At 59.3% G+C, this 25,738-nt stretch overlaps 1 protein-coding gene and 1 long non-coding RNA gene across 15 annotated transcripts in view; one reads left to right on the top strand and one right to left on the bottom strand.

Moving 5' to 3' along the window:
- Positions 1-618: 618 nt before the first annotated feature.
- On the bottom strand, positions 619-1,796 carry LOC114885862. The gene is made up of 2 exons (XR_003791201.1): positions 1,725-1,796; positions 619-1,186 (listed from the first exon to the last, which is right to left on the bottom strand). It is a non-coding gene; the product is annotated as an uncharacterized LOC114885862 (long non-coding RNA).
- HDAC7 (histone deacetylase 7) overlaps positions 1,028-25,738 on the top strand; it is a 31,526-nt gene continuing 6,815 nt past the window's right edge. For 2 of the 14 annotated variants that reach the window (XR_003791198.1, XM_029206218.1), the window contains exons 1-17: positions 1,137-2,698; positions 13,021-13,071; positions 16,253-16,666; positions 16,961-17,072; positions 17,644-17,759; positions 17,987-18,112; positions 18,494-18,585; positions 18,768-18,863; positions 19,000-19,180; positions 19,355-19,551; positions 19,716-19,889; positions 21,061-21,280; positions 22,550-22,683; positions 22,849-22,969; positions 23,224-23,273; positions 24,509-24,616; positions 25,549-25,604. Coding sequence is in view for 13 of the 14 variants with exons in the window: in XM_029206218.1 (XP_029062051.1) it covers positions 2,281-2,698; positions 13,021-13,071; positions 16,253-16,666; positions 16,961-17,072; positions 17,644-17,759; positions 17,987-18,112; positions 18,494-18,585; positions 18,768-18,863; positions 19,000-19,180; positions 19,355-19,551; positions 19,716-19,889; positions 21,061-21,280; positions 22,550-22,683; positions 22,849-22,969; positions 23,224-23,273; positions 24,509-24,616; positions 25,549-25,604 (2,666 nt within the window). In the remaining variant the exon portion in view is untranslated. Of the gene's footprint in view, positions 2,699-7,084; positions 12,850-13,020; positions 13,072-16,252; positions 16,667-16,960; positions 17,073-17,643; positions 17,760-17,986; positions 18,113-18,493; positions 18,586-18,767; positions 18,864-18,999; positions 19,181-19,354; positions 19,552-19,715; positions 19,890-21,060; positions 21,281-22,549; positions 22,684-22,848; positions 22,970-23,223; positions 23,274-24,508; positions 24,617-25,548; positions 25,605-25,738 lie in introns of those variants that run through there. The other 12 variants (XM_029206211.1, XM_029206210.1, XM_029206217.1 and 9 more) reach the window with 12 other exon arrangements.

Genomic DNA, 25,738 nt, shown 5'->3' with positions numbered 1-25,738 from the left:
TGGTGAGGAGGCCTAGGCTAAGGCCAGAGTAGGAGGCCAGAGGAGGAGGCCAAGAAGGCAATGAGACTGGGGGGTGGGCAACACAGCAGGAAGCCTGGTCAGCAGGTGACCCTACCGGGTATTGTGTTTCCCTGTGATATTTCCCCCTGTTTCTGTGGCAACCTTCCCTGGGGGACCCAGGCTTTCGAGCTGCAGGAAAGTGCCCCCAGACAGCCCTTTCCTTAGAGGTCTGAGTATTAGGAGGAGTCCCTCAATCTGGCCACCTCCTTTGCCATTTTGGCCGCCTCGGCCCAGGGCTTGGGAATCTAGGCAAGTGGGTTGAGTGAGCACTGGGGGTCGGAGTGGGGGGCTGGGCTGGGTGGAGGCCCTTTTGCACCTCCCTGGGGGGGACGGGAAAGAGAGGGCCTGCTGGACTTTGGGGAGGGCTCTGTGCCTCCCCTCATCCCATCTCCCTACTGTCCTCCAGCAGCTCTCCCCCTTCGAAGGGGGAGCTGGACAGCATGCTGCCTGGGGCAAGGGGTGGGGGGTGGCAGAGGCGGGAGGGATGTTTTCATCAGCGGAGTATAGCTCCTTTGGTCCTGGACCAGTTCCCAGAGGCAAAATAAATTCAGGATAGTGTCTGTTTAGTGTGGGTCAACATGTGATGGGTGTGTGTGCACACCGGGTATGTGGTGGTGGGCCTGCATGTGTGCCCCTGGGCTGTGTATGTAGAGGTGGTGATCCACGTGGTGGCTCTCTGTTGGGTGTCTGGGGAACACGCACACGTGTAGTGCAGATGTGTGTCGTCTGTAGAGTTGTGCACCTTTGCAATTCATGGCTCTGCGTGGGGTATGTGGACACGTTTTGGGGGGATGTATGCCTGTGCAGGAGTGGCTTTTTTTTTTTTTTTTTTTTTTTTGCGGTACGCGGGCCTCTCACTGTCGTGACCTCTCCCGTTGCGGAGCACAGTCTCCGGACGCGCAGGCTCAGCGGCCATGGCTCACCAGCCCAGCCGCTCCGCGGCATGTGGGATCTTCCCGGACCGGGGCACGAACCCGTGTCCCCTGCATCGGCTGGCGGACTCTCAACCACTGCGCCACCAGGGGAGCCCAGGAGTGGCTTTTTTAATAGAAGTCCAGGTATTTGCTGGAAAGCATTTTCATCCCTCCTCAAATGCCGGTTCCCGGAGCATTTGCTTTAGAGTCACCTGGGAATGTATTAAAAATAAAGACCTTCAGGCCCCATTTCAGATAGACTCAGAGTCTGCAGGGGTTGGGCCTAGGAATCTGGAGTTTGACATGCGCTTCAATGAGCCGGTGCAAAGCCGTGTTTGAGGACCACCAATCTCTTCATATTTTCTTTTGAGGAAACTGAGACCCACAGAAGGTATGTGGTTTGTCCAAGGACACAGGGATATTAAGAGGAAGAACCAGGACAAAATTCAAGCCTGTCAAGACCAGTCCAGGACCCACCCGTGCGTCCCCTGCGTGTGCATTTGTGTACATGTCCATACTCAGCGAGATGCCGTGGACCAGATGGGACTCGTGCGGATGCTTTCTGGGCCTTGACCTTTTCCCTGGGGTCCCGGGCTTCCTGACCTTGCGCTTCCTGTTATATCCTGCTTCCTCCTCCCTGGGGAAATCCTGGAACTGTTGCTCGTCAATCCTAAAAGTGAGGTTGGCAACCAGAAGGCCCCCTTTACCGAGCCAGGCGTTCAGCTAGTTAGGTACTCATTGGATGCTTACCGAGCCTTGCTGTGTGCCAGGTCCCAGGCACAGATACACAGTGAACACAGAGGCAGGGCATCTGCCCTCAGGGAACTTCCACTCTAGTGGAGGAGACAGTAAGACAAGTAGGCAAGTAAAGAAATGAGTATATACATCTAGTTACCCATTGCGATAAACCCTAAGAAGGAAATGAACCAGGTGCAGCAATAGAGAATAACAAGGTGGCACTTCCTTAGACAGGGCGGCCAGGGGAGGCCTGCTTGAGAAGTGACATCGATGCCTGCTCTCACCTCCCCAGACTAGAAGTGAGCCCTCAGAGCTTCTGAGCCATTCTTGGCAACCGCCTGGGTCCAGGTGAGAGACCTGGGCTGAGTGCTGGCAGAGGACTGGAGCCCAAACTCCAGCCTTTTGCCTGGCATGGAACAGCAGGGTCTCGGCTGCTCAAGCCATCCCCAGAGGCTGGCAGAAGGGGAGAGGAGGAGGGAGAGCTGGACAGGGCTGGACCCAGCCTGCTTCGGCGCTTGGGGGAGCAGCCTCTTCCCCGTCGTGCGGCCGAGTCCAGGGCCCTGTCGACATGTCGGGTGTTGGGAAGGCGGCAGCCTCTCTCAAGTGCCAGCCCATTCCTGACCCTCCCGCCTCACCTTCCTCCCACCTCGTTCCCTTCCTCCCCATCTCCCCACCCTACAACTCCAGCGCCAAGTCCCTCCTCTCTTGGTCTAGCCTGGCTGCCTCTGTGGCCACTGGGATTTATTTACCTGGCTCAGGAATCACTGGGGGTGGGGTGGGGTGTCAAGGCTTAGAGAGGAGCTGGGCCCTGGAAGAGAGGACACACCAGAAAGAAGGGTTGGGGCAGGGGCCAGCAAGGACAGGGCAAAGGGAGGGCCGAGGCTGGCCGAGCAGGGGGCCGGGGCAGGAGAGAGGGAGCAGAGGAGATCTTTGGCTGGGCGCTCCAGAGCTTCTCCTGGGCCCTTGGAATCTGCTCCTCAAACTGGGTGAGCCTCTGAGCAGGGGGGCTTGGGAGGTGTTGGGTGGGGGCAGCGGATGACAGCTAGAAGGCAGTGCCCCCCCGGTCCCCCGGCAGCCCCACCTATTCACCCCCGTCTCAGGAGGTTCACTTTCACATCAGCGAGCAGCCTTGAGACCCTCTCACCTTCTCGTGGTAGCTTTTCCCTGGGGCCCCAGAGCTGGCGGCTGCAGGGTGGTCGGGCCCTTTGCTCAGAGAGCTGAATATCAGAGGAGCCCTCACGTGAGAGAAGAGGCCCCGTCTGGCCTCCTACCCTCCAACCCGCTGCCTGGAGTCTTTCAACCCTGGCCTCCTTTAGGCTGCTGGGTGCAGTCACCCCCTGGACTCCTGTGTCTCCCAGGCCTTCTGCCCAGGATGGGGAGGGGACATCCCATGAGGAGGGCCCTGGGCTAAACTCACCATTCCCACCCCTTCACCAGCCACTTCCTTTTTTCCCCATGTTGCCTGCAGGGATTGGAAACCCTGGTGGGCAGAGACCCTGGGCTTTCAGGGCGAGCCGGAGGGAATGAGGGGGACCCCATCTCTCTTCGGGAGTCCAGCTCAGCTCTCTTGCACCCCGAGGAGGCCAGCTCTGGCTCCTGCAGCACCCCGCCGCCCCAGCCCTGGAAGTCCCATTCCTCCCTCCCCCGCTGCCAGGATGACAGGGAGAAGCGGGGCAGGCGGGGAGCCACAGGTTCGGAAAGCGTCGGGGTGGGGGAATTCGGCGACGGGCCGTAACTGTCTTGTTTTGCTCGCCCCACAAACCTGCACGGGCATCCGCTGCGCCCTCCTGGGCGTTCAGGTCGTGGAACTGCTCTCAGAATGACGGGCTGGTAGCACCCGGTTGGGGCAGGGGGTGGGGGTGGGGTGAAGGGGGGAGCCCCAGGCCAGGGGGAGCTGGAGGGTTAAAAATAGCAACAGCCGGGTTTCGGTTAGCAAATGTGGAGGCGGGGAGCTGGAGGCGGGGCAGGCGGCAGGCCGTGTTTGCCCGCAGCTCAGGGCTGTGTTTCCCCTGGGTCCCAGGAGTGAGTCACGGTGGAGTCGCAGATGAGGTGCTGGCACAGCACCCCACCCCCACCGGGCGAGGGGCTGGGCGCAGGCTTCATCTCCAGGGTGCTGGAGGCTGTGCATCTCCCTTCCAGGCCTTCAGAGCCATCTTGAGAGTTGGGCCAAGGAGATTGTGTGATAGAGGGGAAGAAGCTTGCCGTTCTCATACTGAAGACCTGGGTTTGAATCCCAGCTGAATGGCTATGGGACCTCGTGCAAGGCTGCCAAGGGCTCTGAGACTTGGTTTCCTAGTCTTTCATGCGGGGATTTGCTCACATGCGCGTGTTAACTCTCCGTGGATTCTAACGCACCCTACAGGTGTGAATGGTCGCCCTCGACTCTCCCGTGCCCATTGCAAAGCTTGGCAGAAGGGCCTTCCGAGTGACGACACAGAGGGAGGAATGTGGCAGTGTCCCCGTTTCTCCTGCAAACCACTAAGTGTAACCTTGGGCACACGGCTCTCAGTTTCTCCATCTCTGTAATATGAAAATAATCATAGTTTCAAGCTCCTGGAGTTGTTCTCAAGATTAAAGTAAGTAAGGTTAGCACCGTGTCTGGTATGAAGTCAGTACACACAGAATATTATCACTGTTATTGATGTTATTGTTCATATTTTTGAAGGTCAGGGATAGGGAATGTTAAAGACATGAAGAACGGAAACTGGACTCGGCCCCAGTTCACAGGAAAAACCAGGCCAAATTCACTGTTCCAGATTCCTCCACCCATAAGGGCCTGGAACGGCAGAAGTCTATAGCCAGAAGTCACAGGGTGGACCCCTTCTCTCTTTCACTCCCCCACCCCTCCCAGTGAGGCAGGATGTGGGGGAACCTGAGGGCCTTGCTGCCAGCTGGCACCAGGGAGGGTCTGGGATGGGACTGGCCCTGATGGCCCTGCTGTGGAGTAAGTACCTTGCCAGCATCTGTTGGGGTGACCTTTATTTTAGCCCCCTCCCTGGCAGCTTTTAAGGAGGAGCGTGAGGCAGAGGAGGGATGAGAAGGTCAGTGATGTCAGCAGTCTGTATTCCCAGCACAGTGGCCCTGGAAGAGGCAGCAGGCGTTTCTTTCAGGAAATGATCATTATTCAGCCTACAGGCATCCATTCAGTTAGTCCTGACTTTGTGCCCAGGCCTGTGCCAGGCCCTCTGTGTGATTTGGGAGAAGCAGCTCTGCTGAGCTGTAGATAATGTGGAACTCCAGAGGATATGGGCTCCAAGAATATAACACGTGGAATCAGTGAAAGCCCTATGTCCTAGTTCTCACGGGAACCAGAGGTCGCATCCTGACTTTGCCGCCCGTTGGCAGTGCCATCTTGATATTGTGTGGGTGTACCTATACATATCAGTTCTATTTTATTATTACAGAGGCAGCTCCTGTGCATCGTAGACAATCAGATAACACAGAGGAGCAAAAATGAAAGAATAAGAACCATCCCAATCCCAGCAGTGGGAGATCACTGCCACAGTACCTCAGTGCACACCTTCCCATCTCCTGACATGCCTTTGTATATCGTGCTTCTTACCAAAACAAGACCATACCACGTATGCCATTTTTTTCAGTCAGTGATCTCCACCTTCCAGTGCAGTAAATTTTCATCTCATCGAATTCGCAGTTGGCTAGAAATTGTCCTTCACAGCTGGTTTGTCCAAATCTGTACCCAGGACTATGCATCTGGCTTTTGAATTCCCTGAAAGCTGTGTTAAGCACCCTGGCTGGATCTGTGGTCTGGAAAAACCCCAGCTGAGTGAGTCTCAAGGGCAGCCCTGGCCACAAAAGGGAATCGTGTCACCTGGAGAATCTACCCGACAGAGTTCTGCCATCTTCCAAAAATAACAGGGAAAATGAGTGGGATTCTGGGGCATAACTGGGATGGGGATCTGGTATTCACTGTCATGAATATTAATGTGGCATCCCTGTGAGTGCCAGCATTCATAGCTTGTTGCTATTCACGGACTCATATCCGTGATGCCCCAGGCCATGGAGCAGGCCGGGGTCTCGCTGTGGCCTCTGTCTCTCCCTGCCCCAGGTCCAAGGGTGCTGATGGCTGTTTGGTTATGTTCCTAGTTCCCAGGAGCCTGCCCTGAAGATGGGTGCTCCCTTTTGCACTTGTGGGCGCTTCTATCCTTGCCCGTGGCCTGCCCGGGTGTGTGAGGCCTGGGCAAGAGAGGGAGAGAGAAAAAGAGAGAGAGAGAGAGAGAGAGAGAGTGTGCACCCATCCCCTCCCTGGGGGATTCGGTTCACTCCCAAGTAGCCGCTCTGTGGGGGTCTTGCTCTGGTTATGCAACCTGCATTTTAGACAGGGCTTGACAGTTTCCAGAGGGCTTTCACACAGCATTGATGCTCCATGGCACCTGGGGGTTTGCTTGTTTAGTTATACCCTGCTGGGGGCAGCTTACAGGAAATGATAAAATGGTAATATGCACATTTAAAAAGCAGGGAAAACGTAAGATGAAAAAGGAAGTGAGGATGGGGTCGGGGAGTGCCTCCTGGACATGAAAAAGCATGTGAGGGACACGGGCAGAGATGATTCAGTTTTTATTTTTGTTGTTGTTTTCTGGATGGAGTACCGGCACTGTGAGAACATGTGAGTCACGCCCAGGCCTTCAGATGTTGGGACCGCACTATGTCCTGTGTGATCCCTTGGTGGCCTTACCTCACCTCGGTGGGTGGGACTAGTTGTAAACACCAGTGTAGTGATTATAGCTTAGGTTCTGGAGTCCCAGAAGCCCCACTTACCACCTGTGTGACCTCGGCAAGTTTCTTAACCTCTCTGAGCCTCAGTTTCCTTCCTTTGTGACGTGAGGCTGGTAGCAGTATCGACCTCATAGGGTGGGTGTGAGGACCAAAGGAGATAGTACAAGTCAGACACTTAACACAGTAACCAGCACCCAGTAAGCATTCAGCACGTGGTTGTTGCTCATACTAATATTACTAGTTACTGCTAATAATAAAATAATAATGATGGACATTAATATCATAGCTTAAGCTTTTCCCTGGCAGTCTCGGGAGTGGGCTGAGTGGCCTCGTGGGTGGCAGAGGTGAGGGGAGCCAGGAAGGCACATCTGGGAGAGGCAGAACCGGTGGGAGGCAGAGGTGGGGTGCACAGGGAAGCAGGGTCTCCAGAAGCTGAGGGATCAGTGAGGGCGCGGGCATGAACAGGAGACCTCAGAGGGGAGAAAGGAGCGGCTCCGAGACAGCCCCGGGGCGGTGACTGTGCTTCCTGTTGGGGCAAGCGCTGGCCCTTGAGAAAGACTGGCTGGGGCTGGCGGGCGGCTAAGAGGGAGCAGCTGGTCTAAGTGGGGCACCAGGGGGTGGGGGAGGGGGAGAGACAAAGGCAGAAGCTGATAGAAACTCGACTCTTCTCCCCGTGTTACAGATGGGGGCCCCATCTTGACTGCTCAGGCTGCTTTGCTTATGATAGGAAAGATGGTGGTTAGACATCATGCTGAACTTCCTGTTTCAGGGATTGGTGCTCCTGGAACAGGGGAGTGAGGGTAAGTGGGAACTGGAGTTTTTGAGGCCTTTCGGGACCTGGGAAACCCTAGGGCAGGCTGGACCAGGGGGCTGGGCCTGGGACTGGAGGAACCTGTCTGCTCAGGGATGTTGCACACCCTGAGCCCCTGAGCAAGTGGCTCTGCCCTCCCTTTCCCACCTTCACAGAGGGCAGCCAGGGAAGACTGGGTGGTGGTCTGAGAGGCCCCGGGAGCGGGGGCGGGCCGGGCTTGGAGGGACTTCTGTTTTTCTTTGCCAGAGGGCAGTGAGGCTCTCCAGGGAGCGCCAGTCCCAGGAACTGCCGGCCCGCTCACAACTCAGAACGGCCCAGCTCCCCCTGCCATCTGTGAGGAGAGGCCACAAAATGGAATGGACTTGGGGCAGGGACAAGGAGCCAGGGAGGACGCTTTCCCACCCCCAGGGAGCGCAAGCTGCCGCTGCCATGGTTACGTCTGCTTCCTGTTTGATTCATCTCAAACAGCAGAAAGGGGGGTGCCAGCTCCCAGCTCAGGCCACCGGTGCGTGGGGCTGTTTACAACTGCCCCATGTGGGATTCCCAGAAAGAGACTCCAAACCGGACATCCTGCGGCTGCAAAATACCCAGGTGTCAAGAGCTAAAAATAGCTGCCCCAGGGCCCCAGGCGCGGGGAAAGGGGCATGCTGGCTGCGGAGGCGGAGGGACGGGCTTGCGGCCCTCACGTCCAGCCTCCTGCCTGGCGCACAGCTGCTGAGCCTGCAGAGCGGCGGCCCCCTGCCTCGGCCTGACTGGAGGCCTTTGTCTGGGCAGGTCCACATCCCAGGCCGCTCACCTGGGAGCCGAGCCTCTGCCCGCCCCGCCCGCCCTCCCAGCGGAGCGTGCTTTGAGAAGGCCTCAGAGGGACTTGGGAGCAACTAAAGAAGGGACAGGGCAGGGCACCCGACCGCCTGGAAGATGAAGCCGGTGCTCTTCCAAGGTCGCCGGCTCCTGTCCCCACATACAGTACGAAATCATTTCTTAGAATCTGCACAGTCAACAGTTGCTATCTCTAAGTGATTTGGGGGGATTGTCTTCACGGGGGCCCAAAGGTGGAACAGGCAGCTTCTGCCCTCTAACCCGCAGCAGGGCTGGAGTTGGCCGCCGGTTCGGGTCTCTGGGGGGGGGCTATGGGATGTTTTGATCGTTCCCTGTGCCCTGCCGGGTCCTGCCTTTGCTGTCCACCCGCTGGCCTGTGGCAGTGGAAGTGCTGGGGAGCACAGTGGAGAGTATTGCTTGAGCACATGGATTCTGGAGCCCAGTTGCCTGGCTCGAGTCCCAGCTCAGCCACTCCCATGTTATGTGCCTTCAGACAAGTTATTTAATACTGCTGGGCCTCAGTTGACTAGTCTATATAATGGGGATAAAAACAGTAACCACCTCATAGGTTTGTCATGAGGGTTAGGCGAATTAGCAAACGTAGGGCACCTAGAACAACTCCCGGCACATAGTAAAGTATTAGTTTACAAAAGTTCAGATGGCGGAGAAAGAGAAGAGCCTGTGGTTGGGAGAGTCGGGTAAGAGATGGGACCGGGAATACATCTGGGAGACAGTGGACTGTGGCAGACGAGGGGAGGACACAGGTGGTACCAGACACTGAAATGCTTGTGCCAGAGGGAGGCTGCAGACTAGTTCGGGAGCAAGCAGTATGAATCACGACCATTGCGGGAGCACCCGCCATGTGCTCCCTGCTTCACACACAGCACTGCTCATCTCACACGACCTCTTCCCAGTCCCTGTTCTTTATCCTCTTATTTCAGAGGCATAGCCAAGGCTTGCCCAGGCTGCAACGTGTCCCTGGCTCTCCCTGCCGGTCACTGAGGGAGTCAGAGTTTGAACCCAGGTCCATCTGACCTCAAAGCCAATGTCCTCTGTTCTGTGGACCCTCGCTTCTATCACTTCATGGGGTGGGAGTTTCCAGCCAGCGTGCAGCCCACTGGGCTCTGGATAAATCTGAGTAATAAGCAGCCTGGTGCCAAGATAATGAGCAATAGAATTAATAACCAGCAGAGAATTTCTGGAAGGGGAACACAAGAAACTGTTAAAAGGGGTTGAGTCTAGGGAAGTTCTAGGGAGTTGGATGAGAGAAACTTCTGGTTTCATACTTTCAGGGGCTCTTTGAATTACTTTAGTGTCTGCAAGTAGTACACTTTTCAATTAAAAAAAACAACACCTGGGCTGTACCTTAAACTCCTTAAAGTGAGAGCCAGGTTTTATTCACTTTTCCATCCCTTCAAGACCTGGACCAGGGCTTCCCTGGTGGCGCAGTGGTTGAGAGTCCGCTTGCCGATGCAGGGGACAGGGCTTCGTGCCCCGGTCCGGGAAGATCCCACGTGCCGCGGAGCGGCTGGGCCCGTGAGCCATGGCCGCTGAGCCTGCGCGTCCGGAGCCTGTGCTCTGCAACGGGAGAGGCCACAGCAGTGAGAGGCCCGTGTACCGCGGAAAAAAAAAAAAAAAAAAGACCTGGACCAGTGACCTCACACAGAGGTACTTAGTACCTGCTTTTGGGATCCACTTCTTGGGTTTCCCCCTGCACTGGTCTGGTCTGGCCTGGCTGTACCACTGACCTGCTGGGTGACCATGACATAGCCCCTTGCCCTCTTTCTTTCCCTCTCTGGGAAGTGAGAGTGTTGGCCTGCACAATCTCTAAAGCCCCATCAGGTCCTAACGTACGCTGCACAGTCCTCACTCTTGTCGGAGAGTCAGGCAACCATGATGTTCTCTCTTCTGTTTGTTTATTCTTGGACCTTCCTGAAGCCATTTCACCCCCAGCTTTGTCTTCTTTGCCAGCCCCCCGCGAAGTCAAACTTCGTCTGCCCATGTCAGGGGAAGCAGACCCGAGCTGAGGAGGGCAGCGGGGTGGTGGAGGGAGTCCGCCCTGGACCCAGGGCTTGGCCTCTTGCTCCTGCCTGTTTTCCTCTGCCTGCAGGGCCTGGGTCTGCCTGCTTCTCCTTTTTCAGCTCCTCAGGAGACCAGGGAGAGGGACACAGCCTCGACAAAGACATCAGAGGCGTCAGGAGGGGGCTCGTGGGTGGCGTTGCTCCTGGGGAAGCCCTCCCCTGATGCAGGGCTGGCAGCACCGGGAGAGCAGGCGGTCAGGCCAGGCTCGGGTTTCCAGTCGCATCTGCTGGGCAGGTGAGGGCCTGGGGCAACAGGGGAGGAGTGGGAGGCCAGCTTGTGCTTAGGGGACAGAAGAGTGGCATTTGTGTCTGTGCTGGAGGTTGCTGAGGGCCGGGGTGGACCCATTAGGGTGGGATTTCTGGGTAAGATCAGGTGTCTGGTTGGGGAAGGTGACTTGATAGGAACCGCAGCACGAGGTAAACTGCCTCTTCAGCCTGACCAGAGTTGCTTCCAAAGAAGGTAGAAATAGGGGAGTGGCCAGGATTCCAGAAATGAGAGCTCTCCACCCAGGTCCGGAGCTGTGTGGAGAAGGGTCTAGCCCTACGCAGTGTTTTCTGTCCCTCGGGTCCATTCACTCCTGATTTTATTTCAGTCTGACCCCAAATTAATGGTAACAGCGCTCTGAGAGGGGCTGATGAGAAGAGGGGTCCCCAGATTCATCCCCAAGCCTGGGATGCCGCTTTCTGCTTTCAGTTCAGCCACTGACTGGGTGCCTTTAGATACTCTCCTCTCTCTGGTACACAGGAGAGCTGTCCCCCAGATCTTATCTCTGTTGCTCTGGGCTCTTCTGAATCCAAAGGCTCTCAGTACAAACCTAGGGGGTTGGAGGAGAAGCAGGACTTTTTCGAGGCATTGCTTTTAGAAGCTGCCCCTGTCAGCAGTACACACACACACACACACACACACACACACACACACACACACACACAGCTTTTCTGAACAGAGTTTATATCATCATAGATCATCATCACAGAACATCCCTTTTGGGCCCCGTAACAAACACGACAGAGTTCAGGGCCATTAGCTTTTGTCCTATCCACAGGGTGCACGGTGTCCGGAATCCATGGTTACCAGGGGAGCTGGGCACAGAGAAGCTGGCTGTGCTCCCACGCGTGAGTGTTGCTGGCCAGCCCTCAGGCAGGGACCGAGGGAGCTAGGGGAGAATTCCCAGGAGGTAGGGACTGGAGGCCAAGGACTCCAGGCCAGACACGGTCTCCGGGACTGCACCCAGAAGTCCAGTTCAGAAACCTCTCTTGGAGGACCAGGTCCCGCAGAAGAAAGGGGGAGGTCCTAAGAGAGTCCAGGGTAGGGGGCTACCACATCCTGGGGAGGGGAGGCTGCCTCCCCTACTCCTGTTCCTTGAGGCTTACAAACCCTGAGAAATACGCATGCCATGTGCTAGGCAGGGGGCCAGGGGAGCGTCATTGTGTTCAAGTCACCAGTTCCTAACAGAGCATGCCAGGTGCCCAGCAAGGTGTTAGGAGCAGATGGGCATGGCTTAGCCGTGACACCGCAGAGACCTTGATTAATGGAGTGTCGAGGTGGTGGGCACAGAGTGGGTGCTGTGGATGGTAAGGGGGGGGTGTGGTCAGGGTGAGCTTCATGAGGAGATGGCCTCGTGCTGGACTTCAAAGAACGGGCAGCATTTGAACAGGTGGAGCCGCATTTCCCTACCAAATGTCGTCATCCAAAACGTAGGCCACTAGTGTCTGAGGGCAGTTGGTGGGAGTCTCTCTGTGCCCAGAGTTGCCGCCTCCCCCAGAGGCTCCCGCCTGCAGGGAATTCTCCTTTTCCAGCTTCTGGAAGAGGACTGGGGCTGCCCCTTAGGCAGTAGTGCAACGCCCGTCAGTTGTCCTTCAGAAGATACCCCTTCTGTCCGAGGAGGGCTTCTACCACATCCCCCTCCAGGAGGCCTCCAGGCTCCAGGTTCCATCCCCTTGGCCCTGAGCTGGGACAGCAGGAGGGAAAGGTGGCCTCAGGAGTCAGCTCTGTCTTTCCCCACCCCAGCCAGTCCCTGGGATCCCCGGGCCTCTCGGCTGCCGACAGCACCGGCCCTACCGTGGGGTTCCATGGGTTCTGAACGGAATGGAGGGCCCTGGGCTGAGACTAGGAGCCTGGGAGAGGTGACCATTTCCAGAAGGAAAGACTTCTTTTTGAGGTCATCCATGAAAAAGGCTGAGTGGTTCTCTTTTCGGGGGGCACAGAGGCTGCAGGACCCAGGATGGGGCAGGAGGAGGAAAGGGGTTCCTACCGTGGGGCCCTCGAGCTATGCATTCCAGACCCGCCACTTCACAGCTCCCACCAGATCTGACTTGACCTCCAGGCCACGACCCGGTCCCTCCCGCACTGTGGAAGCCTCAGAGGGGGCCGCAGCTCCCCTTCCAGGCCTGCTCTCCCTTTCTCCCCATCTCCCTCCTGGCATCCTTAGTGCAGTCTTAGCAGCCGTGCTCTCCCACCTCACCTCCCAGCCCTCTTCTCCCCCTTCGGGCTAGGGGAGCCTGGTTTGGCTGCCCAAGGAAGATTGTATCTGAGCACATCAGGGAGGGCTGAGGGCACCGTTGCGTAAACCAGGGCCTCCTGAGTTTCTTGCTGTGGACTGAGCTCCGGCGGAGAAAGATACCTGAGCCGCTTGAAAGATCAGATGAGGAAGATGGAGCTGGGGATCGCTCTCAGGCGGCACGGGAGTCCGAGGAAAGGAATGGGGTGGGGTCTTGTCTTTTCCCTTAGCTTCTGGTGGAGGTGCCCTCGGGCTGGAGTGGGGCCTCCTGGACCAGCAGGTGGCCTGCCTGGCTTGGCCCTCTCTCTTCCTCCTCCCCTGCCCCTCCTGGCAGCCACCTCACTCCATCTCTCTTCTCTCTACAGATGGGACCCAGGTGAGCCCGGGTGCCCACTGCCCCAGTCCCCCTGGCACAGGTAAGAGTGGGCCTGAGGGAGAGTGTGGTGGGGAGTGGAAGATGCGCTGGAAAGGACAGAAGCGGGGCGAGGAGCTCAAGGGTGGTTCAGAACGGTGGCTGGCTGATTGGCCAGAGAGTTGGGAGGTTGGGGTTCTGGGGGGGGGGGCGAAGTTGGGGTTTTGTGGGGAAGGGGTAAGAGGGGGGATAAGAGAGGCAACTCTGGATCCACGTTGGCCCCAGAGCTGGGAAGCACAACAGGAAAAAGAAAGGTAGGATGCTCTCCTTGTCCATGCTGGTGCAGTGAAACAGGAAGGCAAGTAGGAAGCTAATACTTATGCTCGGACCCCTGCCTCGGGGGCTCTGGGCAAGGCGTCACGTTCTCATTTGTAGGCTCTGCAGTCCTCACACCAGCCCTGTGGGGTGGGAAGATGCCTCGTGCTGCTCGGGCGGGAGGGAGAGGACCCCTCTCCGTGGGTCTCTCACCATTCCTTGCCCCCGCTGCTGTTAGGCCGTGCTGGGCGAGGAGGGTTTAGGACGTGCCCATGGGGCGGGGGCAGGGGCTGGACTGGACGAGGGCCTGTTGGGTGCAAGGTGCACACCTGACACCCAAACTACGGCAGGGAGAAAGGAAGGCCGCTATCCTCTTTGATTCAGTCCTAGCCATCAAAAGCTTACAGGCAGGTGGGGAGACAAGATACACAAGTAAAAAGGGAAATAATAGTCGAATGCGATACGTGACCAGTTCCAAAGGAGGGGGTAGCTGATTAAGGAGTTTGTCCATCCATTCAAGAAACAGTAAGTTCACCACCTACTGTTACGTAGTTCTCCTAGTTGTGTAATTTTCTAAAAACTTAGAAATTGGAAAAAGAAACATTAATGAACCCCACCTCTGTTCCAGGGCACCGAGGATATAGAGATTTATTCATCGAATCAAACAGTATTTACTGAGTGCCTGTCGCTTGCTAGGTACTATTCTAGGTGATGGGATAGTGAGCAGTAGGCAAAACCAAGTCCCTGCCCTTGGAGCTTAATTCAGATTTGGTACCTGCCTGGGCGGTGCTTTCAGGGCACAGAGCAGCCAGTGTGATGGAAATCCAGAAGAGGGCTTGACCCAGCAGGGCACTGGGCTGGGTCCAGGAAAGAGGGAAGACTCCAGCTGGGCTTGGAAGTCAGGGTAAGATCTGGAAAAGTAGACTCAAGGGAGGAGGACGGCACCAGCAGGGCGACGTTGTGAGCTAAAGCTCAGAGGTATGTGGGCTGTGACTGGACGGGAGCAGACGGCTGAGGCGGAGGGTCCGTGTTCAGATGTGGGAGGCAAAGCTGACAGAAGCCGGCTTAGCATCAGACCGTGGAGACCCCCAAATGCTGAGTCACCCTGAGAGGCGTTGCCAGGGTTGCAGGCAGAGCCCCTCCCATGTTCCCAGCAGCCTTCTGCTCTGGAGGCTGAGGCATTGCTGGGGGAGAGGGAGGGGGCCGCTCCCAGTCTGTATGGCTGAAGTCTGGGTGGCCTGGCCTGGGTGCCCTGAGGGCCCTCTTGCATCACCAGGGGAGTCACCCCGGAAAGCCAGGACACCTGACGTGGAAAGACTGAGACCTTTCCTGGGGCGGGAGTGCAATGGCATCAGAGGCCCAGACGGAACCAGAATGAGAATTTGGGGTCCCTGGGTGGACACATGAACAAGAGGTGGGAACATCGAAGCAGTGCATTGCCTGCTCTTGGCCATATCGGGTGCCCAGAGACCTGCTCCGGTCTCTTGACATCCAGAGAGTCGTGAGGGCATCTCCCTCCTCTGCTCCTCTCTTGTGTCCACCTCACGGTCAGAGAATGTGAGAACAGACACCGCTTAGTGACCACCTACTGCAAGCCCCTCTGCCTTTGCCCAGTGAGAGACCCCTCTGGGGGTGGGGCAGGGGAGGTGACTTCCTGGAAGTCAATGGGAAGACGGAGACGGAGCAGTGGCCTCAGCAGGACGGAACCCGAGCTCACTGTGCCCCGAGCTGGGTGGCCTTGGCCAGGTCCCTTCACCTGCGCCTCAGTTTCCTCACGTGGGAATAGTAATAACTACCTCCCAGGGCCTACAGGGGTGATGAGGTAGAAGGGTTTGCAGCGATTGTGCACGTGTGCTATGGATGTTAAGATAACGGTTGAGTTGGGCCCAGATGCCGCATTTCCTGACTCCCCAGCTGGTCTTTGCCACAGTCCTCCTCAGTCCTTCCAGTCCTCCCGGCTCAGGCCCAGAGGACGGCCTGTGGCTGCCCCCATCGGGGAGGCCCAGCGTTGGATGAGCTGAAGGAGGCCTCTCCGGAAAGGCTTCCCCGCTTGCGTGCCCTGTCTGAGGGCACCTGCTCCCAGCCCCCCCTGCTTCCCCTTCTCCAGGATAACTGTCCACCTCTGAGCGCCTCAGAATGTCTCTGGCTGCTGAGCCCGGCCTGGCCCAGCAGGCGGTGCGGGCATAGGACCTGGTCGGACAGCTAGTTATAAATAGCCCCTGCATCCACAGCCTTGGCAGGGTGCTCCTGGCATGGGTGCAGGGGACACTCGAGAAGAGGCAGCTGAGGCTGCTGAGGCCCAGAGCTGGCCTGAGGGTACCTGGGCGCAGGCTCCACGGGCATGTGGGCTGTGCAGGCCCAGGGTGCAGGCCAGGGCTGGCTGTGGCTTTGAGGCACCTCTCCTTTATCCTGTGGCCTAGGATAGAGTAGGGAGGATGGCAACGGAGAGGGCCTGGGACGCCCTTTGGGGTTGGAGGCTGAACAAAGGGGACTGCCTGTCCGATCGCTGTGTCCGAGCGCAGCTCATCAGAGGGCAGCTGGGCCCAATCCTCCTTCCAGGGTGGGAAGAAGGGAAGGAGAGGCCAGGGCCCAGAATGTATCACTAAAGGGCCCTCAGCCCCTCTCTAAATCCCTACAGCCCCCAATCCTGGCCTGGAGAGGCAGCGTATTTCGTGGAAAACTCTATGCTTGGAGTCAGAAAGCTCAATCCACACAGCACCAGCGATAGACTGTGTAGTTTATATGACCTCCTTTCTCATGGGTGAAACAGGCTTGAAAATAACTACCGTGCAGGACTGTGGGGAGGATGCTGTGCGGAAGAGGTCCCTGGAGGGTGTTTTACCATCGTCAGGTGAATCTGAAGGAGGCTGATGAGGTAACCGTGCACCTGCAGAGCTTTCCGGCTGACCCTGCCCTCTCTGTGTGCTCAGGCTGCCCCAGGCCCTGCGCAGACACGCCAGGCCCTCAGCCCCAGCCCATGGACCTGCGGGTGGGCCAGCGGCCCCCGGTGGAGCCCCCGCCGGAGCCCACGCTGCTGGCCCTGCAGCACCCCCAGCGCCTGCACCACCACCTCTTCCTGGCTGGCCTGCAGACCCAGCGCTCGGCGGAGACCATGAGGGTAAAGATAGAGCTCCCCACGCACGCAGCAGCCTCGAGCTCAGACCCGGCACCCCTCCCTCCCTTCAGCCTCCCCAGACCCTCGTCTCCGTCTCCAATTCCTCGCCCCTCCCTGGGCGGCCGGCCCTCCCCACAGCTCTCAATGGACACACCGTTGCCCGAGTTGCAGGTGGGGCAGCAGGAGCAGGAGCTGCGGCAGCTTCTCAATAAGGACAAGAGCAAGCGCAGTAAGCATGGAGGCCTCCCCAGCCGGTGTCCACGGCCTCCTTCGTGGGCACGGGAGGTGGGAGTGCCGGCCTGGGTCCCCCTCTGCTTGCTGGGCGCTGCCGGCGAATGTGGGTGGGGGTGAAGGCGGGCCCGTAGGCTTCACGGAAGAGGTGGGGCCTCAGGCTTGGCTCTTGCCTGAGGGGTCCCTGGGATGCCTCGTCCTGGGGGCGTGGTCAGGGCAACGGGCAGAGAATGTTCCAGGGAGGCCACCAGTCCACCCACCCCCAGCCCACTGATGATTTCTGCCCCTGCAGGTGCCGTAGCCAGCAGTGTGGTCAAGCAGAAGCTGGCAGAGGTGATTCTGAAGAAACAGCAGGCAGCCTTAGAGAGGACGGTCCATCCCAATAGCCCCAGCGTTCCCTACAGGTAACTTCCTCTCCCACCTGCCCCCTCGTGTCCCTGCCGCGCCCCTCCTCCCTGGATGTCAACCTGTGAGCACACGTACACTCGCCCCCTCTTCCTCCCAGCTGCCCATCACCTGATCCCCACCCCTCACTTCTAATCATAAGGCCTCCCCCGAACCCCTCTCCCAACTGATACCTGCTCTCTTGTCCTTTAATTATCGCTCCTCCCCCGCCTGTCGCACACACTCTCACACACACACCACGCTAGCTTTCTTTTCTCTTTATATCTTCCTGTAATCACAAAAACATCCTGATTCCTAGAACAGGATCCTGCCATTGTGTCTGACCCTTATCCAAGCCCCGGACCCTGGCTCCTATGCCTAGGTCCGAGGGCGGCATCACCAGTGGGCTGCAGGTAGGATGGGTGGCCCAATGCTGCCACCTGGAGATGGCCGGTATTCCTGCCGGCGAGGCACTTCCTGACCCTGCGGGCTGCTGCCTTCCTTAGCAGGTCCCAAAGGGTGGAATGAGATGGCTGTCAGGCCTCTGGGTATGCCTGCCCCTCTGAAGCAGCCTTGGCACTCACTCCACAGAACTCTTGAGCCCTTGGAGACGGAAGGAGCTGCCCGTTCCATGCTCAGCAGCTTCCTGCCTCCTGTACCCAGCCTGCCCAGCGACCCCCCAGAACACTTCCCTCTGCGTAAGACAGGTGCGTGGGACAGGCCGGCAGGGACCTCCAGGGGAAAGGAAGGACCTTGGATGAGGGTCAGGGAGGGGGGCCTGGCTGGGCAGGGGACAGTCTGCACCCGGTGGCTTTCTCTCTGGCACTGCCTTCTCTGGCCTCTCTCAGAGAGGACTGGGAGGGAGGGCGTAGGCCAGAGACCGGGGTGGGGGGTGTGGGGGGGTGTGGGCCTAGTAACGCCGGTGTTCCCACAGTCTCTGAGCCCAACCTGAAGCTGCGCTACAAGCCCAAAAAGTCCCTGGAGCGGAGGAAGAACCCGCTGCTGCGGAAGGAGAGCGCCCCGCCCAGCCTCCGGCGGCGGCCGGCAGAGACCCTCGGCGGTGAGGCCCGGCGCGGTGGGCGGGTGGCAGGCCCGGTCCCTTTGGGTCAGGCCCCACCCAGACAAGGGATGCCCGCCTCAGGGCTGCCATGGGTATCTGTCGGGGGGTGTCCTACACACTCGCCAGGGCGCAAGTTGGGGCAGAACCCCCCGCCTCCTTGCTCTGTTGGCTAAGCTGCCGCCTGACCAGAAGAAGGGGCACGCTAAACAAATTAGTGTCCAAACGCACTGGAGACTGCTGGCGGCCTCCCTTCTGCCCGCCCTGCTGGGAAGAAAGCAGGAAGCAGAGCCCGCCCACTGGGGAAGGGGTTTGTTCCTGGCCCCGCCTCCTGGCCCCGCCTCCTGGCCCCTGACTGCGCGTCCCCCTCTCCCCAACCCTCAGACTCCTCCCCCAGTAGTAGCAGCACGCCGGCGTCAGGGTGCAGCTCCCCCAATGACAGCGAGCACGGCCCCAACCCGGTCCTGGGCTCCGAGGTAAGGCGTTGCCAGGCTGGGCTCTCGGGGGCAGTTCTGAGGCTCCTCTCAGCAGGCGGCCCGACCAGGCTGGGGCCGCAGGGTCTGGGCAGCCCCCACCGGAGCCTCCTGGGGGTTCTGGGGAAGGCGTGCCCAGGGGTGGAGGTCTGGGACCGGTGACCCCTGCCCTGCTCCCATGGCAGGCGCTCTTGGGCCAGCGGCTGCGGCTGCAGGAGACCTCTCTGGCTCCGTTCGCCTTGCTGCCCACAATCACGCTGGGGCTGCCCGCCCCTGCCAGGGTGAGTGGCTGAGGCGCCCTCCCCCACCCCAAGCGCCCGAGATCTCTCTCTCCCTTCTTCTACACCCCACCTGATGGCCTTCACCGTCTCCCTGCTGGGATCTTCTCCCCTGTGATGCTCCCCACCTCTCCTCCAGGCTGATGGTGACCGCAGGACCCATGCGACTCTGGGCCCTCGGGGACCAGTCCTGGCGAGTCCCCATGCTCCCCTCTTCCTGCCCCATGGCCTGGAGCCCGAGGCTGGAGGCCCCCTGCCTTCTCGCCTGCAGCCCATTCTCCTCCTGGATCCTTCGGTCTCTCACGCCCCCCTGCTGACTGGTGAGTCCCAGCTTCTACAGGAGAGGGGCTGGATCCCTGCACCCTGCTGAAGGCCAAGCGTGGGCAGGGTCCCTTCCTCCTGGCTCGCCCCCTCCCCCTTCCCCGCCCCACCCTTGCTTCCTTCTGCTCCTCCCTGTGGTTCCCTCCTTATGCCCCCCACCCCGTTCTTTCCAGTGCCCGGGCTTGGGCCCCTGCCCTTCCACTTTGCCCAGTCCTTACTGACCACCGAGCGGCCCTCCGGGTCAGGCCTCCACCGGCCGCTGAGCCGGACCCGCTCAGAGCCCCTGCCCCCAAGCGCCACTGCCCCCCCACTGCTGGGCCCCCTGCAGCCCCGCCTGGAGCGGCTCAAACCTCATGTGCAGCTGATCAAGGTGAGTGGAACTGGGTAGGGGAGGTGGTGAGGGGTTGCTAAACTGGGCCCCTGGGGGCTGAAAGAAGGGAGACTTAGGAGGGGCAGAGATCTGGAGGGTCAGAGGGAGGACGTGTGGCTCCTGGGGGCCCAGCATGTCTCTCAGCTAGCATCTCCCTTCCCCAGAGGCCAGCCAAGCCGAGTGAGAAGCCCCGACTGCAGCAGATACCCTCGGCTGAGGACCTCGAGACAGATGGCGGGGGAGTGGGGCCACTGGGGGATGACGGCTTGGAACACAGGGAGTCCAGCCATGGGCAGCATGAGGCCCGAGGCCCTGTTCCTCTCCAGCAGCACCAGCAGGTATGGTAGTGCCCAGGTGCCCCTCGGTGGAAGGCATAGTCAGGAGACTCTGGGGCCTGGTAAAGATGGAAGGGAGGGAGATGGGATATCAGCGCAGGGGACAGCTCTGGGACACACAGTTCCTCTGCCAAATCCACAGCAAGTTACAGACAGACAGACAGACACATGCACACATACACGTGCCGCACCCTCCGGCAGCCTTCCCATCTCAGGGTGAAGCTGTGTCCCTCGTCCAGCAGCGAGACTGGCCTTTCACAGAGCCCCACACATTCCTGCCCTAGGACTTCTCCCCTGTGAGCGCTTGTACTGTTTCCAGGAAGGTGCTAGGGCAGGAGGTGTGGCAGAGATGGGCTCAGCCCTTCAACTGTGCAAGTCAAGCCGTGGGGTATTGGTTTGCTGGAGCTGTTGTAACAAGTGCTGCAAACTGGGTGGCTTAAACAACAGGGCTTATTTTCCCACAGTTCTGGAGGCTAGAGGTCTGAAATCAAGGTGTTGGCAGGGTTGTTCCCTCTGAGGGCTGTGAGGGAAGGAGCCGTCCCAGGCCTCTCTCCTTGGCTTGTAGACGGCCACCTTCTCCCTGGGTCTGTACATCGTCTTTCTTCTTGTCCACGTCTGTGTCCCAATTTCCCCTTTTCATAAGGACCAGAGTCGTGTTGGAGCTGACCCTAATGATTTCATTTTTAACTTGAGTACCTCTGTAAAGACCCTGTCTCCAAATCAGGTCGCATTCTGAGGGACCGGGGGTTAGGATTTCCATCCTAAATATGAGGTGGGAGGGGACACAACTCAGCCCGTAACACGTGGTAGCAGGCCACACATGTGTAGGCTCACTCAGGTCCCTGTGTCCTTGGGTGGTTGGCAGTCCTTGGAGACAAGGAGATCCTGGTCAGAGCCAGCCTGAGGCCCCTCACCCAGGTTCTCACTTCTCACCTTGGAGTCTCGAGGGCCCAGGGAGCTCTGGTGGAATAGGGTGGTCAGTCTGGGGTGCAGACCTTTCGGGGGGTTGGTGGGGGCAGGGAGCTCAGCGACTCAAAGGCCAGAGCCCAGCTGGGAGGCAGGGCCAGAGGCTTCTGCAGAAAAGGGGCCTGCCTGGAGGTTTCCAAGGCTGTGGGCAGAGGTGGATGGAGCAGGGTACTGAGAACCTGGAGACTGAGACCTCTGTGTCCCTCAGGTGTACCTCTGGGAGCAGCAGCGACTGGCTGGGCGGCTCCCCCGGGGAGCCACTGGGGACTCCGTGCTGCCTCCCCTGGCCCAGGGCGGTCACCGGCCTCTGTCCAGGGCTCAGTCTTCCCCAGCCGCGCCTGCCTCCCTGCCAACCCCAGAGCCCACCAGCCAGGCCCGTGTCCTGCCCAGCTCAGAGACCCCTGCCCGGACCCTGCCCTTCACCACAGGTAAGGCCCGGATTGGAGGGCAGGAGGAAGTGGCTGCGTGCACACGGAGCCTCGGGGCAGAGGACCATGTCTGTGTCATGGTTCACTCAGGACATTTTTCGAGGCCACAGAACACTTTCTTAGTCTTATGAGATCCCCCCAGTGTCCTGTGGAGCAACTGGCTGTTCTCATTTTACAACTGAGGAGACCCAGGCTCAGGAAATCGAAGGGGATAGCAAGCTGGCAGTCAGGTCAAGCTAAGAACTCAGGTCTCCGGACGACTAGCCCGGGCCTTCAAAAGTGATATTTATTATTGTTGCTCTGCTTGTGAAAATAACTCAAGAGCATTTTAGAAATTTTGAAGAATACAGAAAAGCCTAAGAATGGAACAAAAATCACCAGCCAGTATCCCCGCCACCCAGAGGCAACCCCTTGTAAATGCTGCCATATTTCAAGCCAGTCTTTGTTTTAGCCACATCTATAAATCCCACATACAGTACATTTTGTGGCTACATTTTGTACCCTGCTTCATTCAGTTTGCACGTTATGAACACCTTGTGATATAATTAAACTTTAAAAATGAGATCTTGTAGTATGTCATCACAGTATTTTTGTTTAAAGGTTTCCTATGGGTTGAGCAGTTAGGTGGTTACTCATTTTTGCTCATTTGAATTTCCTTGTAAATTTCTATAAATCTCCCCTCATCCCTGGGATTGTTTCCCGAGGGTCACTGTCAAGGAGTGGCATCCCTGAGTCAAATGCTGTGAGCATTCTGAAGATCCTAATGTCCTGAGATGTTCTGAAAGTGACCCTCCCACTGGCAGTGTGCAGGGCCTTCCTCTGGGCGTCCTGCTGGTCAGGCTGAAACAGTCACTTCCCCAAAACTGCATCTGTCCTGTCACGTGGCCCACTGTGGACTTCCCAGCTCCCAGTTTGGGGGCGCCTATTTGGGTCCTGACATCCAGTGCGAGCCCCTGGCATCAGGCCTCCTTGTGTTAGGCTCTGAGCTCTTGAGGTCATGGTCATTTCCCTGGGCCATGTGAGGGGGGTCAGTGAGTCGGGAAGGCAGCGGCTGGGTGGCGGTTGTGCTGGCCGGGGCTGCGTGGTGTGTGGGTGAGGTACCCAAGGCCGCCTGGGTAAGCAGCTGGGGGTGTGCGTACGGGCTCCGAGGGGCAGGATGGGGCATGTGGGGCTGTGCGGGGGTGTGGAGGGCGTGCCCGGCCTGGCTCCATGGTGGGGCTGGGGGTGGGGACTCCCCGGGGCCCTGGCCCTGACCCCTGCTCCCCGCAGGGCTGGTCTATGACTCAGTAATGCTGAAGCACCAGTGCTCCTGCGGAGACAACAGCCGGCACCCGGAGCACGCAGGCCGCATCCAGAGCATCTGGTCCCGGCTGCTGGAGCGGGGGCTCCGGAGCCAGTGTGAGGTAAGGAGGCAGCGTAGGGGCTGTGGGGTCGGAGGAGCTGAGGGTCACAGAAGGGAAGGGGCTGGGAGGCCCTGGAGCCAGAGTGAGATGAGGGGCGGCGGGGTGGTGGGAGTGGCAGGGAAGGGGCCGAGCAGGGGCTCAGGAGCTCTGTGGGTCCTTCCTCAGTCTCTACGGGGCCGGAAGGCCTCCCTGGAGGAGCTGCAGTCAGTGCACTCGGAGCGGCATGTGCTCCTCTATGGCACCAACCCGCTCAGCCGCCTCAAACTGGACAATGGGAAGCTGGCAGGTAGGGAACCGATGGCGCGTGGGGCCCCCAGACCTACCCTGGCTCACCCAGCCTGAGCATCCCCTGTGCTCTAGTCCTAGCTCCGCCCAGCCTGTCCCTCCAGCGTCCGGGACACCCCCATGCCGCCCTTAGTCCCTCGGCTGCCCACCTCCACCCCTCCCTGCCCACCCCGCCTGGCCCTCTTCTCAGAGCTTCCCCGCTCCCAGCCGGAGGCAGAGCAGATTCGGCTCACACACCTGGACCTCTCCCCACAGGGCTTCTGGCACAGCGGATGTTCGTGATGCTGCCCTGCGGTGGCGTTGGGGTAAGTGTGCCGAGGTCTCGAGTGCGCGTGGCCATGGGCTCTCAGACCTCCTCCCTTGCGTTCTCCCAGGCCCAGCCCCTGCCTGCTTGTTCTTGTGGTTCTGCCGGGCCCCGTGGGCCAGGGGCTCTCCCGTAGCGCCCCTGTGCCGGCTGGAAGCTCCCTGTGGTGGGCATGTCCTCCTGAGGGTGGAGTCCCATCCCTCACACTTGCAAAGCATTTGGTGGATGTTGAGGAGGCCCAAAGAGCAGGGCCGGGCCCGGGCCCGGGCCCGGGGCTCGTCTCCCGTCGTGAGCACGCTGGCCTCCAGGCTGCTTTGCGTCCCTGGAGTGGGCTGCCCGGCCTGGGGCTGCAGGGATGCCTCTGGTGTCCTTGGCGACCCAGGCCTGTCCCTCCCACGCCCTAGCTTTCCCTGCTCCCTCTCACCCCGCCGGGGGACTTCTGCGTGCTGGCAGTGCTCTCCTCCCCTCAAAAGGTCCCTGTGCAAACCAAACCGGGCGTGTGGAGGCCGGGGACGGAGGCCCGGTCCTGGAGGGAAATGGGAGCTGTCCCTGGGGGGCTGCGTGGGAGCCGGTCAGCGCCCTGTTCACAACTTCCCATTTCTTGCCACTTTCTGATTTTTCCAACTGTTGTTGCTTCTGTTTTCTCCTCCCTCCGCTCCCTCTCTGTCTCTGTCTCTCTCTCTTTCTCCAGCCTCTTGCGACTCTCTCTGCCTTCCTCGCCTCTCTCGGTCCGCCTCGCCCTCCCCATCTCCCCATCACGCCCCCCGGCCCCTCCCTAGCCTTGAGGCCCAGGGACTGGGTTTGGGGGGCCTCCCAGCCTGGGCTAGGGGCCCCGAGTGGAAGACAGTGGTGCAGACGGCCCCTCGAGCTCCGACGGTCCCGAGGGCCTGAGCAGAGTCAGCTGGGGCTTAAAACCCCCTCCAGGCCCAAACCCCAAGTCCCGCCCAGGTAACGCCATGCCCCCTCCTCTGACCGGGGGGCAGGCGCGATGCTGCCGGCAGAGTGCTGGCCAGTTGCGGGCTGGTGATATGGACTGAAGCTGGGAAGGAGAAGTCGTGCCGGGACTGGGGGACACGGGAGGCCTTGCTTTTCTGGGCGGCGGGGCAGTGGGGCGGCAGCGCCGTCTGCCCAGCTCCCTGCCCCTGGGGTCCTGGCCGTGGGGTGGGCACTGCCCCCCGGGCCCTGGCTGCCGTGGGAGGCCTTGGATGATGCGGGCCCTGACTCTGGCCCCCGCAGGTGGATACCGACACCATCTGGAACGAGCTGCACTCCTCCAATGCGGCCCGCTGGGCTGCCGGCAGCGTCACTGACCTTGCCTTCAAAGTGGCTTCCCGAGAGCTAAAGGTAGGAGGTTCGAGTGGAGGGTGGGCAAGCCACGGAGGAAGGAGGCAGAGGATGGGGTAGCGGGGAAGGCCAGACCCGACACCCAGCATCACATTCCTCTTGGATATCACCACAGGGTTTCGAAAGGGAAATTGAGAGCTCTGGGGACCAAGATGAGATCTGAACCCTAGGCTCCTGTTACCTGGTGGGGAAGCAAGACACTGTGCCCCTGGCCCTGTGGTCTCTAAGAGAGACAGGGTCACGATCATCCAGGATCGGTTAACACAGACCCGCTGTGGACCATGGGCAAGTTGCAGGGCTTCTCGGGAGCCCCGTGCATTGGCAGAGCGCCTGTTGGTGATGCTGAGGTTTTACAGACCGGGTTGGCGCTCATTTGCTCATTTGCTCATTTGCTCCGGGCTGGGCACCTTACGGGGGCTTGTGCCGAGCCCCCCCCCCCCCCCCGCCTGCTGTTCAGGAGCTCACAGCCCAAGTCCTGGCTCCACCATCTGCAACCAGGCAACTTTGCACATGTTGTCAAACCCGCGGAAGCTCCAGGTTTCTGCTGTCTGTAAACCAGATATAATAACAATGTTTATCTTATGAAGATTACATAACGTTTATCTCAGAGAGCTGTGAGGATGAAATCCAGCATTTACCCAGTGCTCAGCACAGTGCCAGGCACATAGATTTGGCCCAACAAATAACAGCTGTTGTGATTCCAAAGTGGTAACAGCCAGGAGCCACCGGGGTGGGAGGTTCTGTGTTCACGGCCCGGGGGTCAGCACAGGGCCCTTGATACCCAGCCTGGTCATGGTCAGTCACACTGGCAGCTCTTGCCCTGTGGTCCCTTCTCGGGGGAGGAGCCTGGGGATGGGGTGGGCGGGGGCAGGTTCATGGAGGTGCGGGTCAGAGGTCTGGCTGTTCGGTTGACGAGCATACTTTGTTTCCAGAACGGTTTTGCTGTGGTTCGGCCCCCAGGACACCATGCAGACCATTCCACAGCCATGTAAGGCCTGGGGGAGGCCTGGGTGGGCTGAGGTAGGGGGCAGGCCCTCCTGTTGGGATGTTCCCCCTCCTTCCTCTGAGCCTTCTGGGGCTGGGCCGGGCCAGAGGCAGGTGGAGGGGGTGCGGCACGGGGAG

This window comes from Monodon monoceros, unplaced genomic scaffold (genome assembly GCF_005190385.1).
Source record: "Monodon monoceros isolate NGI ecotype Baffin Bay Population unplaced genomic scaffold, NGI_Narwhal_1 Super_Scaffold_6, whole genome shotgun sequence".
NCBI classification, from domain to species: Eukaryota; Metazoa; Chordata; class Mammalia; order Artiodactyla; family Monodontidae; genus Monodon; species Monodon monoceros.
Note: the sequence above shows the minus strand (reverse complement) of the source record. Positions and strands in the feature narration are given on the sequence as shown.